The sequence below is a fragment of the Rhea pennata genome, chromosome 4 (assembly GCF_028389875.1).
Source record: "Rhea pennata isolate bPtePen1 chromosome 4, bPtePen1.pri, whole genome shotgun sequence".
NCBI classification, from domain to species: Eukaryota; Metazoa; Chordata; class Aves; order Rheiformes; family Rheidae; genus Rhea; species Rhea pennata.
The window spans coordinates 28,503,590-28,521,338 of NC_084666.1; the positions used below are offsets into that span (position 1 = coordinate 28,503,590).

Below are 17,749 nucleotides of genomic sequence, written 5' to 3' on the forward strand. Positions count from 1 at the left end.
GGAACAGTAACATAATTCAGTGCATTACTTAGCCCTGCTCTGAAGAGCAGAGTGCAGCCTCCTAGTTCTTCTAGCTAGTCTGCTTCTGAGACCTGAATTTGCGTTTCCATGTAACACTGCCTTATGCTTTGTGACCACACCAACAAGTTTGGTGGAATGTCAGCAAGCCTGCAGTGTCAGAAACATGCAGACAATCAGGAGAGGGATGAGAAAAGAACAGAAAGTTTCGGGTATTTACAATGGAGGAAGACTTGAGATGGGCAATAGGAAGATTTTAGTAAAATGACTCCTTGATGAAGATGGAGGGGTGGAAATGAAACCCTTTCTGATTTTTGTCTCCAAAACCAAGTTTTAAATAGGTGTTAATGTGTTTCAATAGGATGTTTCACTGATTGTGTTTAAAGATTGCTAAACATTATTTTGAATTAAATATATGACACATTTTTTAAATAGATATACTATATATTTTTGAAATGCATGCTTGTGATTGATTAACCTGGTATAATAATTGGGTAGTAATGCGAAGATGGCCCTAACTTTATGTGGCAAAAGGAATTATGTGAACTGAATCCATCTCAGCTGATGGCACTACGTGAGTTTATTCTGTCTAAGAATTCAACTTCTGGGTCTTTGATGCCACCTCATTGCTTGTAAAAGCTTTTCATATACTGTGAGACTTGTATTTGTTACTGCACTTTCTGCCTTAGAGCTTGGCTTTTTGGCAAACTTCTTGTTTTCTGGTTTCTTTCAGGTGCAAGTACTATTTCTTGCTTTTTCCTCCTGCCTTTCTCTTGCTGCAGTTTGGGTAGGGAACCTCACTGGGAAAAATGACAAGGAAAGTAAGATCATTATATTCAAGATGTATGTACTGCTTCATAGGGATGTAGCGTAATGCGTGGGGTCAGATCCCGGCTCTTCCACTGGCTTTAATGGCTTTGGATCAGTCTTCTTTTGAGAAAGATTTTTTTTTTTCTGAGTGTGCCTCCTCCTTCATTGGTCCAGACCCAGCTTCCTTGTTTGCAGACCTTCACTACCACTGATGTGATGGGTAAGGGCAGGAAGAAAATGATGAATAATGGTAATTTTATCTTCAGTAATAACTCTGCAATAAAACATGCCGTACAGTTAACTAACTGTAAGACAGAGTTATTAAAGACGTGTGTTCTCCAGTGGAGCTTTTATTCACATTCTTCAAGCTCACACATTTTTTTTGCAGGTAATTGGATCCTTTAAGTTATAGGAGATGGTTTAAATGCTTGTAATGTTAGTCTGAACTACTTGTTGAAAGGCAAAGCTACCTTCACAGTGCATTACAATAGTTAGTGCCCTGAAGCTGCTTATTAACTCTTAAAAAGCATGTGTAGACCTGCTCTTTTGTCTGTTCTTGTAAAGCAGAGCTACTTCTATTGGTTGTGGAGAAAAGGAATACAATATGCTGCAGTGCTAAGCTGGCCTCCAAATTTGGCCGCTGCAGACTGGTTATGCTGTTTCAGAACATACTGTTGAACAACTGCTCTTGTGATTCCTATGTAAAAACATATTTCTTGTACCTTGATGAGAGAGCAGTGCATTTGCAAACATAATAGATATCTAGACTCAACAATGTATTTTTTTCAATCAGATATTATTTTAAGTTTCAGTAATATGTAGGTGTAACCTAATTGCTCTTGTCCAGGTGAATTTAGTAAACCTTGAAAATGCAGGACTGATCTGAGAGTTGTAGCTGTCAGTAGGGCCTGGAAGCACTTAGCATAATTTATCTACTGTGTGCTAGACTGTATGATCTAAGACCATGATATTTTACTGAGGTGCTATTAGCTCCGTCTTTGCTTGATAGTCATGGCTAAGCGTGCCCTGGGTTCTGTGGAACTTGGTGTCAGGATGCACAAAAGTAAAGGATCTGCTGAAAGGCTCCCTACTTCAGCCCAGCTCAAAGGATTTTATTAAAATCTTTCTTCTGTTTGTTTTTATTGTTCTCCAATCAGTGTGTGAATAGAGGAAAACAAAACATGGCTTTAAAGAAGTATTTCAGTAATAGAATAAATCTGATAAAATACTTTGTAGTGGAACCCAATCGTATCAGTACAATTAAAACATCCCTGCATTTCTATAGTGAATAATGAGACAGGTTCTGAGGACTGCTCAATTGGCACCCAATGCAGTCTAGTGCTAGAGACCACAAAATTGTCTGTCTGGTATAACCATGATCTGCTCACTAGCTGTGGAGTCGAAAGGGAAGAAGAATAGCTCTAAGTTACGTTCTGTGTGAGTAGTCCCCCATTGTGCTGAGCCTGAAAAACACAAAAGTGGGCTGTATATCAGAGCTCACTATAGTCCAGGGTAGAGTTCATGATGACAAGGGGGTTTTGGCTACACACTTATACTAGTTTTATGTTTGCTCTTCATTCATCAGGTGGTACAAAAAAGCCTTAATAGGGCTGTACCATGTGCGTGCCTGTGTGCGTGTGCTTTCCCGCTCTTTCTCTTCCTCTCTCTCTCTCTCTCTCTCTCTCTCTCTCTCTCTCTCCCCCCCCCCCGCCATCCTATATTTTTGTTCACCCTTCTGCTTCAGGTGTGTTAACACTTAGAAGCAGTTTATTGAAGAAAAGAAAACAATATAATTCACTTCTGCATTAATTTTGTGTATTCACAAAATTAAGTTTCAGTGGAGTTTTAAATACTCTTCTAGCTTTAAATTCTTACTACAATACCCCTGTTTTGAAATATTTATCACTGATGATATATTTAGTGTCACTAGCTTATTTTTTGCAACCAGTGCTTATGTCAACAAGTGGAACAGTGTAAATAAAAATATTGTATTATTGTTGAAGTGCTGCAGGCATAAGCAAATACTGGGACAATGCTAAGTAGGATCTTCTTTATCCATAAATCTTGTGTCTCCTGCAGTACTGCATTTGATATGGCATTTATCTATGTTTGTGTTTTGGCTACATTGTCTTGCTGTTGGAGCCTGTAAACGCTATGTTTATAAATTCCCAGCTATTGTGTTTCAATGTTTAATATGTTAAATATTATTAAAAAATAATGTCTTATTTTTACAGGATTTCTCATGTTATGTGTTGGAGTAGACATTATAACAGGATCCAGGAAAGATCTTAGCTCTATCTTGGAAATGAAAAGCAACCAAAAGCCACTATTCAAAAAGAGTAAAAAATATATTAAACTATGTAAGTATAATTTTACTTCCTTTCTTACAAACTCTAGCAAAATTGTCTGATAAAAAAAAATAAAAAGTGCAGTGTTTTGCTCAGATGTTTTAGAAAGTGTTTTTTTGGTGATAGTTTTAGAGCCAGACTGGAAATTAGTATAAATTGCCCTACTTTCAGTGTAATGATGACATGTAATAACTGAGAAGCATTACAATTATAATTTTGAGAGCAGCTGTCCTATCACTTGGAATATTTTAAATGGAGACAAAAAAAAAAAAAAGGCTGGAGAAAAAAACAAGTGTAAACAAGGTTTCAACTTCTTTCATTTCATTCATGTTTTCAACTGTTGAGAAGGACTCCTCTCTGGATCTTGAAATCTATTATTTAGGTATATAGAAGATATTAATGATTTGTCAGCTTTTGAGCTGTATGAGTTCAGTAAGAGTCCCTCTATAGGGCTATGTCAGCTGGCTGGCTCTGGAAGGGGACTGTGGTGGCCTAGGAGTAACTGGATATTGCAAGTCCCCTCCTGTTGGAGGAAGCAGTCCTGGAAAGCCTATTGTGGCTGATACCACTGTGCAGTCCTGTCTCCCTGCTGCATGTTCAGACCAGACCCATCCTCATGAAATCATTGTCATCTCCTGCCTGTGGAGTGTACCTAGGGATCCCAAATCACCAGATGATAAGTATGAGGTCTGACTTTTTCTTAGATTCTGAAATCTAAGTAAAATGGATGAGTGCTTTTACTTCTTGTTTTTTAAATCTCTGATCCATCTAAAGATATTGTCGAGTATTTTTCTATGATCATTTCAGTTTGAAATGTTTTCATTGTTAGCTTAATTTTTCTAAGGAAACATGAAGCATGTCTGCTGTGTCAGTATGGTAAAGTTTGCTAAAAGACAAAAAAGGAAAAAAAAAAGACAGTGGTTAGGGCGTGTTAACCCTACAGAGCTGAAGATCCTGGAGGTTCAAGTTTCCGCAACTGTTTTTTCTGTGCGACCTTGGATCAAGTTACGTATCTCTTGCATGCCTCATTTTACCTCATTTGGAAAGCGGAGACATAGCGCTTCCCTGCTTCTCAGGGCCCTCTCTGAGGGCTTTATGAAGACTTTTCCTCTACTTGGGGACCAGAAGAATATCAAAGAACATGTATGTGTGTGAGAGGCAATGTGAGCACCAGTGCAAGTATTTTTAACATCACTACTCAAAAAAACCCAAAACAAACAAACAAAAAAAAACCCCAGAACACTTCACAGAAGTGAGTAAATACTTCAAAATATTGCTTATCACCTTCAAAGCACAGCCCCTACACAGCTGATTTTGTTACATTGCAACAGTGAGACCTGTATTCACTTCTCACTGTGCCCAAATTCATTTCTCAGTTTTCCCTTCAAGCACCTTTGCAGATGAGTATGGATATGCTTAGTGTTTATTAGTGTGGAAAACTCATCCTTTCTAGCATGTCTTTCATCCGTGATAGAATTGATGTAAACTTTATGTACAGTTCTTGCAGAAGAGTTCTGTAAAACTAACTACATATCTTTCTAAAGATCTGATGAAAGAATAATCGAGTTAGCTGAAGTCATTGTGGATTCTATTTGCCACTGTATACATGAAATAACCACAGAGGAATTTGATCATGAAACTGTAATGTGCCAAACCCTGAGAGCCTTTAGCTGTTCACTACTGTTATTTGAAAGACCTCAGCAATGGGAAAACCCTGAATTTTTGTTCTGTGAGGCTGCGTTGCCTTTGCAAAAATCTGCCAATGTGTATACTTAGCAAAGGACTGCTCTGGAGATCGGGCAGAGGATATACCTGTTTGTAATCTAGAGGTTTGTAAAGTAAATTAGATTTTCTTCCACATGTTGCATTAGTAAAATAAAAATTGCATATACGTGTGTGTGGAACAAAACAAAAACACTGAAAAAGTTTACATGATGCTATTACTCATATCCTATATGAATTCTTCTTTCTTACACAAGTATTCCAAGGAGATTTGGTATGTTCAGTCTGCTCAGGCTGTTCTGTTTTGGAGACCAAAAGTGTGTCTGCACAAATACAAATTTCCTTAAGTACACTACTTCGGAATGGTGTTATCGCTGGCATATGTAGAAACTAAATGTATACAGCCAACATTCTCCATTCTATGAATAGCACAGCTTGGAATGACAATATACACAATTCTTTTTTTACAATAATGACATTATCTCCTCCTGCTTTAAAAATGACTTTTCTGTATTCTCTGTTTCAAGTGTTGTGGCTGTTTGTTGGTGTTGGTTTGCTAGGACTGGGTCTACGTTATAAAATGTACAGGAAGAAGTTGGGGCAAGGGGTGAGTACTATGTTAATGGAAATGGTAACTTCACTGTGAAATGCATATGCAGTACCTTAGGTATGTTCATTGGTGTTTAGGAACTCTTTATGCCAGTATTTAGCAATAATAATTGAATGTTTGTGCAGAAAATCTACTTTGCAAATTCATGTTGAAGGGAAATGGCTGGGCTGGGTGTTTGAAGTTTTATTGTACTACTACAAAGTAAAGAAACATTTTTGAAAATTTGAGAGATTATTGCCTCATACATTCAAACTGCGTATTACTTTTGTAAGTGTTTATCTGAATGATTCAACGCTTGGCAAGGCCCTAAGCAGCCTGATCTAGCACCATGCGATTTTGACCAGATGACCTCCTAAGGTATCTTCTACCCTAAGATAGACTATGATTCTATATTTATACACATAGCTGAATAGAACTGTTCTGACAAGTTAGTTGACTTATATTACTGTTCCTTAACTAATTAGTTAAGGAAATGGATAAAAATTAGAAGCTGGCAAGAAAAAAAAAGAAGAATATTGCAATGATAGTTACAATTAAGGATGCTTAATGCTAGCAGATTTTAGCATTTAGGTTACTTATAACTTCTCTGAGAGTGTTGCTTGTGTATTTAGTAATTTTAGTTCAAAGTTAGTTGTTTTGATTGGATGTAAACTAACATGCTTCCGTTCTATGATTGAATTGATTACAGTTATAAAACTGAATTTTTGATGTCAGTGGTTGTAGTAATGAATTAGATGTTTCCTTCTTTCTGATAGTCCTGAAATAGTCACTTGAAACTAGCTCTTTAACATGTATTTCTGTTGGTAAATATTTTTATTAGAGAAGTTACTGAAGACATACTGAAAAAGATGCAGAAAAGGTGATAAAAGCTAGGTGAAAAATTTATGTGACTATATGTACGTATACATATCTCTCTCTCTATACACACACACAATTGGTTTTATTTTTATAACTCATCCAAGTTTGTATCACCTTGTGATGAGGAAAACAGTGTGTAGTTTCTCTGAGAAAGATGGAAATATTCTTGGCCTTTTTTATGTTCATTTACTTACTTATACAAATTCCCATTAGCTACCTTGACTTCTCTCCTCTTTTTGAGAAAAATCTGTATCGTTCACAATACCTATAGACTTTTGTAATCCTTTCAGCTTTATTAGGAGAATGTATTGGTTAAAATATCTAGTTTGAGGTGTCTTTTATGGTACCATATATCTGATATTGTTGACTGCAAAGATACAATATGTAAAAATATGTAAAAGTCAAATTGTATTTGACATTTTTTCTTATTTCTTTTCCTTTTATTTATTTATTTATTTTTTTTTAAGGTTCCAAAAAGAGACTTCTCTGCTATGATCTGGCCTTTTCGATTTGCATATGACAATGAAGGATGGTCTAATTTGGAAGGATCCGCTAATTTACTTAATCAAACAGGTAATTTTTTTCCACTTCATGTATTTTTGAGAGTTCATCTGAAGGAACAGAAGCAGGAACACCTGCTGGTTAACTGAGTCCATTAACACAAGAACACATGCCTAATAGCTTTCTCCTGAACTTGTGAGCTGTTCCAATACAATCACTTCAATTAAAAATCTGTTTGCACAGAAGGTAATTTTTGCTTAGATTTTAAAGAGATTTCTAGTTAGAGGAACACCTGCATGACTTACATGTCTGTGTTAGGGAAACTGTTCAATCCAGTGCCCTTAACAGGGTTTGACTCTTGGGTTATGCTTTATCCAAAAGATACAAAATAATTCTTTATAAGATGATTTTATTCATATTACAGCTTGAGCTGAGCACCTCCTCCCAAGGACCCTGAACAGAAAATTCCCTGGGTATTTATACCCCTACGGGTTAAGTTCTCTGTCCATTCCCTGATTTGTTGTGTCAGTTTTGTTGCTCAAAAAGTAATAGCTGCTTCACTCTTGGTTGGTTTCCCAGTTGTCTCCAAGCAGAGTTATAGTACTCACTGATTATTGTTGAAGCTGTTTTGTTATTTTCTTATCTCCTTGTTCCCTCCTTGTTCCCTCCTTGTTCTGACTGGCTCAAACAATTCTGGGAGAAGTTCAGTGATGCACAGCCTTAGGCTTCAGTAAATTTAGCTACTAGTGCTAAGCAAATGCTATTATATCCAAAAGTCTGTAGAGAATTTTTTGCACAAATGAAATAACTGTAAACATCCTTTTAAGTCAAATTTAGTATTGTTTAACTTCTCCATTTTTTTTGGATGTGAAACATTATATGAATTTCTAATAGATCTGGATTTAAAATGTCCCAGACAAAGTGTATGGATAAGAAGCAGACAAATCTGTTTTCCTCATTGAGCCAGAGCAATGTGTAGAATAAAAATAGTGATAGTAGCTTGGGTGAGTTGTCATATATTTTATTATAAAACAGGATCTCCAATTTGTTGCTCATGGACAAGGTTTTAGTTGAGAAATTAGTCACAGAAAATGAAGAATTTGGACCTAAGATCAGTGCTGCTGCAGAGTACATTGAAAGGGAGAGCATTGGCCACTGGGGCTTATGGATATTACTTGTGTCACACTCATGGGATTAGGAAGACTTGGAGCTGTTGCTTTAAGTTATAGATATAAATAAGGAAGTTATTTTCTTAGTTATTTTCTTTTAAAATAAAATGTATGCTTATGCCTGGCTTGATATATAATGTCTTTCCCCAGTGGAAGTGGGCCAAACCAGATAAGCATGGTTTACATTTGAAAGGATTGCTGGCTCCAAAAAAGTGTTTTCTCAGCAGTTGCTCCTGAAAGGCTCGGGGGCTAGGAAGGATCTGTGCTGCCGTTCCAGCTTTCGTTATTCTTCTCTCCTCCTACTGTGTGAATGCATTTTCCGAGCAGCCCTGGCTTGACAGCCCTGAGCAGTGGGAAGGCACTGATAGGCTCCGCTGTGCAAGCCTTGCCGCTAGCAGAGGGATGAGGCTGATTCACGCATCATTCAGTCTCGTGTTCCAGGACTGCAGGTTCAGAGGGTTGAACTTTTGCCCTAAGCTCTGTAGACACTCAAGTGCTGTGAGAAAACAACTGTGACAATTGAAATTTGAGGCACTCTTGGACATATGTAACTGATAGTTCATGACTAATCTCTGGGTATTTATTTAATCTATGCATATTTATTTATTAACTATAATAAATGTATTTATTTCTGGTTCCTGTGGTGTAAATGTATGAATAACAGGACAAGTGATTTATTTGGTTGTCCATTGAGTGTTTCCTTATGCCAGTGAAGAGTTATTTCAAAATAAAGTGATTGATAAGTCAAAACGCAGTGAATTTTAGGACATAAATGAATAAATCTTAATTCATGATTACTAGAGACAATCTTCTGGAGTTTTATATTGCATGTATATTGTTATATCAAATACCATGTTAACATTTCTAGGAAATGCATTAATCCATTCACAGTTGAGCAGGAGAGTATCGAATGATCAGACATGGCTTTATTCCTGCAAACTTTTTGTTTGCCTAAGAAGAGTGGCTGATTTTAAGCTAGACAGAAAGCAGTGCCTAACTTCCTCAATGTAGCCAATATGTTCATTTGGTCTTGGCCTTTGGCTGTCTTTTAAGGTATGGTGGCGTTCATTCCCTGTGCTTGTTATTTTTTTTCTCTAACTTCTGAAACAATGACACAATATATACAAAATAAATATATTGGTGGCTTTTGTAATTGGAACACCTGTCTGCTCTGAACCAATATATCAACCCCAATCAGTGATTTCTGTTGTTGTCTCTGTGGCCAGCACTTGAACTATGTATAGAAGCAAAAGTCTGGGAATCCATGTGCAAATATTTTGCGTTTTCCCTGCTGACATTGCTTTCACACTGCTAGATAAGATGCTTCAAAACCAAAAAAAAAAAAAATCTTAGGTGGCAAGAGTGGTGCTGCATGTAGTGGTCTTACTTGTAGGAGGGCTCTGATTGAGAAGGCTGCTTGGTCTGCCTTTTGGAGTAGGAGAGCACTCCAGTGTGCATAATCACTGCAAAGAGGGGAACTTGTTGATACTGTAGCTGTGCCTACCCCCTGCTCCAGCTGAGCCTGGATAGTTCAAGCAGTCTGTGGCCTGCTTGCAGACTCCTGTCTTCTTTCAGGTGTGGGCCAGCCTTTCCTAGCTGCCAGTCCTTCAGGGATGGGATAGCTCTGCCCTATAGCCAAAATGAAGGGGTACCAACCATGTGACAAAATGGACCTCTGTATGTAACCAAGGAGAGACCACACTCCCCTGAGAAAGTGTGGTGGCCACGTGTGATCTGCAGTTCACTGGAGCTGGGAACCTTTCTGTGTCCCTGCCTGGAGGCTGACTCCAGGTTGCTGTGGTTTGATGAATTGCTTTGGCAGCAGCAGCCCGCTGCCTCTTACCCAGGACCCTTTGGAGAGAATAGGGATTTAGTGGATGAAAGTTAGTGTGGATGAACTGTGTAGCACTTGCTCATTAAACTGAAAGTAGCAGACCTGCTGCCGGATGGTTGATCTGTGTGTGCACAGAAAGTCTAACACTTTTGAAATGCATCGGAGTAGGTATATGCAGGCCAGCTGTACTATGCAGTGTCACGTACATCTGGTTATTCACCAGGGAGGAGCTATGGTATCCATACACTGAGCCTCTCCATCAGAGATTGGCATGGCCTTTGGTGGCCCAAAGGTTGGGCATCACTTTTGCCAGGGTAAGAGTGGCCCCAACTACATTATATATAGACATAGTTAAGAATTCAGAAAGATGGTTTTTTTTTCATACTCTAGGTGCTGATTTTATCACTATTCTGGAGAGTGATGCCTCTAAACCATTCATTGGGAACAATGATCCAACAATGTGGCTTGGAGAAAGACTAGGATTTTACACAGATTTTGGTCCAAGCACAAGAGATCACACTTGGGGGTGAGTCATCTTTACACACAGAATAACAGTAAATAAAGGAGGAAAAAATATTTTTAATTGTTTTGTTTTTCTGTCATCAATCACAGAAGAAAAGCTATGAAGTAAATACACCACCCAACTCGTAACTCCACTAAAACATGGACACAGAATAATCAGAATAATAATCATCATAATCACTTGTTGGAGCTTGTCTTGGAGTGCATGCTCTGAGTCACTAGCATTACAATGCAAGGCAGATGAAGTTTTCTCTTTGTTAAAAAGGATCAGTTGTTACTTTGGCTTTAATAATGCAGGAAAATGGCGTTCTGGCCCTTAATATACTGGGCAGATTTGGAAATCTGACTTCCAAATACTGTATCTGACTTGCTTCTCTCTTCTTTATGTATTGGGTTTTGAGAACTTTAGATTGCAGGCTGAAAGAACAATAGTAATTGGAAAGTGTAACTGCACCTGAAATAATCGGGAATTTTGAATTTATTAAACCCAAGTTGTGATGTATATTGGGTGAATGGGCATTGGAAATGGGCACAAGTCTCTTTTTGTGACCAGAATTTTTGTATCTGTCTTTAATGCTTGACCAACTACCAGTTGGATATCTTTGAATATCTTTGCAGTTGGAAAAATAGCAGCTTATGTGGGCTGTTTTTAGGGGGATATGTAGATCTCAGTGGCTGATGGAACTTCCTAGTGATGTTGCAACTGTTTTTTAATTTCTGCCTTGTGAGGAGAATTTAGTAACCTTCCTCTTCCAGAGTCTGCCTTTGAATGATGCAGAATGGGGCAGAGAGGTCATTCTCTCTCAAATTTTCATTTTTTTCTTCAAATGTTTTGAAAAACCTGAGACAAAGTCGTTTTAAGATTGATTCCAATAGGCCACTGAAAGAATGAGAAATCTCCTGCTGTAAAGAAGTATCACTACCTCTTTTTGTTTTAAATAAAATGACATGTAATAACTGGTAGTACAAATTTTATTATACTTGCAGATAATGATTTTTTAAGGGTTCCATGTGAAAATTCCTGGTATGTCACGTAAATACACTTATCAAAACACCCCCACTCTTTTGTTGATGGATAGATGTCCATCAACATGGGTTGGTGGGTTGTTGGGAAACTCTAGACTTGAATTTGTGCCTTGTCTGAGACACCAGAGCAACAGTCCTTTCCTGTCCATTCACAATTCATCTGTTAAGATCTCTAGGTTTTCTTTTTTTTTTTTTTTTTTTTAATTTTATTTATGTCCTACTCATAGAGCCTTGGTTACACATCTGTTTAGTGTAGGAATGAGTTTGATAAATTTTAGACATGTTTACTTAAACAATATTTTAGAGGGGAAAAAAAAGAAAAACTGGCTAGAAGTAGTTTAAGTTCTGGTCTAATGGTTTGAGTTCTGTGACAATTAGTCTTCTGCTCAAACTTTTGTCTGCTTATAACACCTTTGTGATGTTCAAGAACTAGAAAATGTAACTGGTTTTCTTCTGTTTCCATGTAGGATTATGGCATTATCAAGGTATCCAATTGTAAAATCTACCCATCACCTCCTCCCATCTCCAGAGGGAGAGATTGCACCTGCCATCTCAATGACTGTCAACTTCACAGGGAAATTGGTTGACTTTGTAGTTGCTCACTTTGGAAATGAAGAGTGTGTATTTTCTTTTATTGTTATGTATATTGTGGGAAGTGAAACTTCCACTGTAATATAGGCTCTAGCAAGGCATGCTGGAGAAATTACTTATGACAGCTAGTGTTTAAAAATTTTGAAGCATTTTTTAAGGGAAAAATGTGTCATGCAAAACTCAGCTGAGCCTAATATACTGGTTAATGATACTAGAGACATTACAAAGGTATTGTTCTGCAAAACCAAAACAACTAACAGGACTACAGACATACCTTAGTTAAGGATAACCTCCTTCTGACTCTGCGTGTGGAAGAGACTCATTATATTCTGCAAGGAGGGTGGATAATACTGGTAGCTCAAATAGGTGATGGAAAAGAGTAAAGTTTATCTTTCAATTCTTTACTTTGAAACAGTATCTTGATTACTTCTGTGTAATGAGTATTAATAATGCATAGCATTTTGAAACTCTCTATAGCTATATTTTCTGTTTTATTTCATAGTTATTGTTTATCAAGTTTCAAATTTATGATTTGGGTATAGAATATAATACATAAATATAATACATATATAATACATAAATAATACAGAATATAATACATAAAGAAGCTTCCCTGTCTCCATTCCCTTTGTGAAATCTGTGCTCCAAGCATGCAAATTGTTTGTAGAGTTCCCTTTTACTAAATATCTATAATTGTCAGAAACTACTCTCAATTAGAACACTAAAAAAACCCTGTCAATTTTGTACCTCACTTGGACAATTAAACTTACTTCTGAGAAATTGTTTGTCAAAACAGAAGAAGGTAGCAGTGTAGTCCCCCTCACAGAGAGTTAACAATGAAGGAGAAAACAGGAGACACATGGGAAACAAGTGCAAATTAAATTGTGTTTTAAGGGGAATTAATTTTTAATTAGCATGTAAAACTGTGTGGTTTTTGTTGCTTAGGATGACATAAACTAGGATACTGGCTAACTAGTATTTTTTTTTTCATGCTCTTTTAAAAATGTGGGAATATATCAGTGCTTGTGTCCTTTAAAAGAACGTATCTTCTAGAGAGAAGTAATTTGGGAAGGAGTAGCTAACTGAGCAGGCAACTCTATATATACCTAGACCAGACTTCTACTTAAATGGTGGTCTTTTTGTCTTCTCTCTGTCTGCCCTTTTTCCATAATGCATTTGCCTCAGTCAGAAGTAGTGTTGTTTAGAATGCATAGTAGCATTTCAGCTCTTACCTTCTTTTGCGACTACAGATTCCATAATCAGCTTGCTGTCTCATTGGAATTTAGTCCAATCCACAAAAAATATAGAAGAAAAGATACTTTGCACAACTTTTAAAAATTATTAATATGAAGAATCATGGAAAGAGAAGCATTATTATATTATATTATGAAAAATCCAGAGATAGAAATGGAGATCCAGTACTACAGTATTTTACCAGACTTCATCTATGTTATCACTTTTAGTCATGTTGAAGTTGTTCTGTAAATCTTATAAAAGAGATGTAGATTACTTAGCAAATGTTGTAAGAAATGTTAATGGGTCTACATAGCTCTTAAATTATATTTCATAAATTAAGTGACCGAGACTTTAAAACTTCTTACCATGATGTGTCCATGATAAAAGTAAAGGGTTTTGTTAGGATGTGTACTCTTCATTGTGTGCCAAACAGTCTGTGCTAGCACAATTAAATTTCAAGTGCAGACAGACACAAAGTCTCAGATAACCAAAGCACTTAGAAATTCACATTTCTCAGGGATGAGCTTGGTATTAAAAACAAAGTAACAATAGAACAAGTTGTACATGTAATAGTTTAAAAAGAGAACACTAATTAGGTCCAACCTGTGACTTCTGTCAAACATTGTGATTATTTCAAATCAGTCAGCTCTGTGTAAACTTTCATACTCTATAATAGTGAGCAATTAAAAAGAATGGTGTGAGATTTGTATGTGGTTTATTGTGGAGCAACATAAAAAAATGTGAGCTAAAATATATGTATATTAAAGTCATTCAATTTCCTTCAGAGAGGACTTGGACAGAAAACTCCAGGCTAAAGTTGTTGCAAAGCTGTTGAAGACTAGCTCTAAGCAAGTTGTATTTCTGGGATACATCACTTCTGCTCCTGGATCCAGAGATTATACTGAGTTAATAGAAAATGGCAATGTCCAGGTAATGTAAAGCTGCTGCTTGTTTCAACAGCTGAAACTGATTTTTAAAAATACAGATTATCTTAAGATTTCAAATTGATAACTTGGACAGAAATGGACATAAAAGAAAATACATGACGATTTTCAAATATGGTGTTCAACTACCTTATGAAATGGTATAGAGCAGATGGGAGTATGCAATGGAAAGGACAAGAGATAGTGGACACCAGTTGCCACAAGGGAAATTCCGATTGATAGCAGAGAAAAAATTCACATTGAGGGTTATCAAGCATTAGAACAAGTGTCCAGAGAGGTTGTGAAATCTCCATTCTTGGCTGCACTCCAAGCTTGGCTGCAGGAAACCCTGAGCAACCTGCTTGAAGTTGGCTCTGCTTTGAGCAGGGGGTTGGGACTAAGATGACCTCCAGAGTTCCCTTCCAACCTCTCTCATGCTAGATATCATTCTGTGGTTTTAAAAGAGAGTTCTGCAGTTCAGTTTTCTGTTGGGAAATGTCAAAGGTTGTCTGGTTTGTCCGCAGCAGTGTAGCGGGTTGTTTTCCTTTTTACCTTGTCACTACATGTCAGGCAAAGTGCTTTTCTGCAGCAGGTTTACTCATTGATCCTGTTACTGATTTAAAGCACTCGCTTAGGGAAAGCTTACCTTATTTACTTTCTTTCTTCCACCTGTAGGATATTGACAGTACAGATCTTGACAGATGGTGTAGTTATATTATGTACCGTGGAGTAATCAGGTATGCCAAAATGGATCATTTATTCAGCGGCTTTAGATATGCTTGTGACTATAAATTTTAGATGTTCCTGTAAAAACTTGCGTAACAGTTTTACATCGCTAAACAATTGTGTAATGGCAGCTAGATAAACTATGAACTAATGAACATGGACCTCAGGATGAAATGCTGTAATTCTGAATATCATTTGCAAAAACAGTGTTAGAAGGCTTTCTGTATCAAAAGCCGTCAGATCTGATCTGCATTAATAACAGAAAAATACTATTATTTTTCAAGATCTAAGCTCTGGTGCTGCAGTTTCATCCTAAAACTGTGAAGTCTAAGCCCTGATTTGTATATAACACAGAAAATACAAATTATGAACTGTGATTGTAGGGTTTGTTTATGCAAAATGCTGATCCAATCCACCAAAGCTTTGTGCTAGATTTAGTGGAAACTTCAACTGTTTAAGCCCCTATGTAAGCACTTTCCTCTGCTGGGGGCCTGTGCACTCCATATTTTGTAATGCAAAGTCCTTGTAAATCATTCTCCTGGTTATTTAGAATAGAGTTTGGAATAGAATTCAGCATATTCTAAATTAACTGTGCAAATTCTTTGGTGTTAACAGGAGTAAAAGAAGTAATCTAGATAGCTGTCTTAAGTAACTGTATCAAATAAGAAAATATTATTTACAGTTTCTTTTTTTCCAGTTACTCATGCCATTGACACTTGAGTTCCTTTCTTGAATTTCAAAATCCTTCAGTGAAAAGGTTGATGAAATTATACCAGTATATATATTCTAAAAGAGCAGTTGATAAAAATTAAGTTTCCAGTTCTAGAACTTGTATTTGTTATCAAGCGCTTATACTTTCTCAATTTTTCTACTTGTGAAATTGTCTTATAGCACTTATGTTCAGGAAGCACTTTAAGATTTTTGAAGGTGATGTTCGTAGAAAGTTATGTTGGTAGGTTTAGCAATAACTCGCAGGGGAAAAAAAAGTCATGGATTAAGAATGAGATGAAATTGTCTTGGGTTATTTATTCAAACTAACCCTCCTTGTACCTGGTAGGTTGGGCTATGCCCGCATATCTCATGCTGGTCTAAGTGATTCAGAAGTCCAGATGGCCAAATTTCGGATCCCGGATGACTTGGATAACTATGTTGATAATGACAGAATTGTCATTGATCCCAGCCAGGTTACTGAGGACATCCATTTCAATCCCAGGTCAGTATATCTCAAAAGTAATTATAGGGATGATGTACACAATGTTTTATAAGAAAGAATTTTAGGAAAAAAATTGTTCACTAAAGTGGGAGGCATTGTGGAGTACCAGACTGAGCAGAAGATCGGGAGGCAAAAACTTCTAATTTGTAATTCCATTTTGTTTTCACTGACTTGGCATGTGCCTTGGGAAAATCAGTCTGCTGTACTGTAGCTTAAGTTGAAAGTAATGTCTATTTCACCCAGATGATTAATTTCTGATATTGTTTGTTAAGGAGTTTTGTCAAGTACTGGTGACTCATTTTGTTATAATTGATGAGATCTGCCATGTTACTGGGCACATCTGAAATCAGGGCCTTAATATACTAGTATTTAGAACACACATTATATATGTTAAATACTCTTTGCATAAGCTTTTTAAAATGTAGTACGTAACTGGAGCAAAAGTTAAGGAAAATGCCTGATGCAAGCAGATGAGGCTTTAATACAATGAGTTATTTCTTGAATGCTGTCATTTTTATACTGACATTAAATAAATAAGAGAAATATGGAGACAGATATTTATTTTATATTAAATATTGGTGGAAAAGTCATGAAGCTTGAGATAGATGTTGCCACAGATGGCAATTTCCAGCAATGCAGATAAGGGCAAACACAGGTACACAAAACTTACTACTTCTGACTTGCACAATAGAGAATATATTAATTTTTTATATACACTAACAGCTAAGCTTACTCACTTTTTATTTACCATTCAATCAATGGCTTCTTGACTAAGCAGAGATTTTCCCAGTCCTTTCCATTTGGTGAAGTTTACCTGAAGACAGCATTACAAATTCTGATTTTTCTCAGTGCAGAATGACTCTCTTGTCGTGATTTCTTTTATATGTCATGAAAAAAATGATAGTCATGTCTGTTATGTCATATGAAAAAATTATACTGATTAGGAATAAGTTTAACTTTTTCACATTAACTGGACTTCTGTTGAAAAACAATGTCACTGCTTTAGAATGTTCAGTTGACACTAGCATTCTAAATAAGTACTACATTTTCTTGTGTGAATTCATCTACCATACTAGGCCATAGTCAAAGCTTTCAGGTTTAAACATGGTATGAAAAGTGTACATCTTAACAGACCTCAAATTTAAAATTTTCATCATAATTTTCAAAAGAAAAATGTGCAATATTTACAATAGGATAGAGTATTTGGATACTGCAGGGGTGAAATTCTGTCTCCACTGAAGTCAATGGAAAAAAAATTAAGAGTATTGGATTTTACCGGATAAAAGTACCTCTTGCCTTTGTCAGCTAGAGTTCCATTCATAGAATGCCCATGGCATTAATCCAATCAGTGTAATTAAATGTCTCTTAAAGACCTTTAGGTAGATCGTTTCCACAGATTATGATTTATATGTAAATAGAGTTGTGGCCTGTTTCTGAAATGAACTATCTGGAGCATTCATATGAAACGTTGATTATACTATGAAAGCGCATGATTTAATTGCATAGGTTAATTCATATTGTAATGATTTTGCTTTGTTGAATATTTTTGCTTAGGTTTGGATCTTACAAAGATGGACATAATTATGAGCATATTCATCACTTTCATATGAGCACTCCTAAGTATTTTAAACAGACAAATTAG

The 17,749-nt window shown here is 36.5% G+C and overlaps 1 protein-coding gene across 1 annotated transcript in view; it reads left to right on the forward strand.

The window, feature by feature from the left end:
• CWH43 (cell wall biogenesis 43 C-terminal homolog) overlaps window positions 1-17,749 on the forward strand; it is a 29,446-nt gene extending 11,697 nt beyond the window's left edge. Inside the window, exons 8-16 of the mRNA XM_062574623.1 lie at window positions 3,063-3,188; window positions 5,426-5,505; window positions 6,834-6,939; window positions 10,261-10,396; window positions 11,886-12,035; window positions 14,031-14,175; window positions 14,844-14,905; window positions 15,952-16,107; window positions 17,662-17,749. Coding sequence (XP_062430607.1) covers window positions 3,063-3,188; window positions 5,426-5,505; window positions 6,834-6,939; window positions 10,261-10,396; window positions 11,886-12,035; window positions 14,031-14,175; window positions 14,844-14,905; window positions 15,952-16,107; window positions 17,662-17,749 — 1,049 coding nt within the window. The remainder of the gene's footprint in view (window positions 1-3,062; window positions 3,189-5,425; window positions 5,506-6,833; window positions 6,940-10,260; window positions 10,397-11,885; window positions 12,036-14,030; window positions 14,176-14,843; window positions 14,906-15,951; window positions 16,108-17,661) is intronic.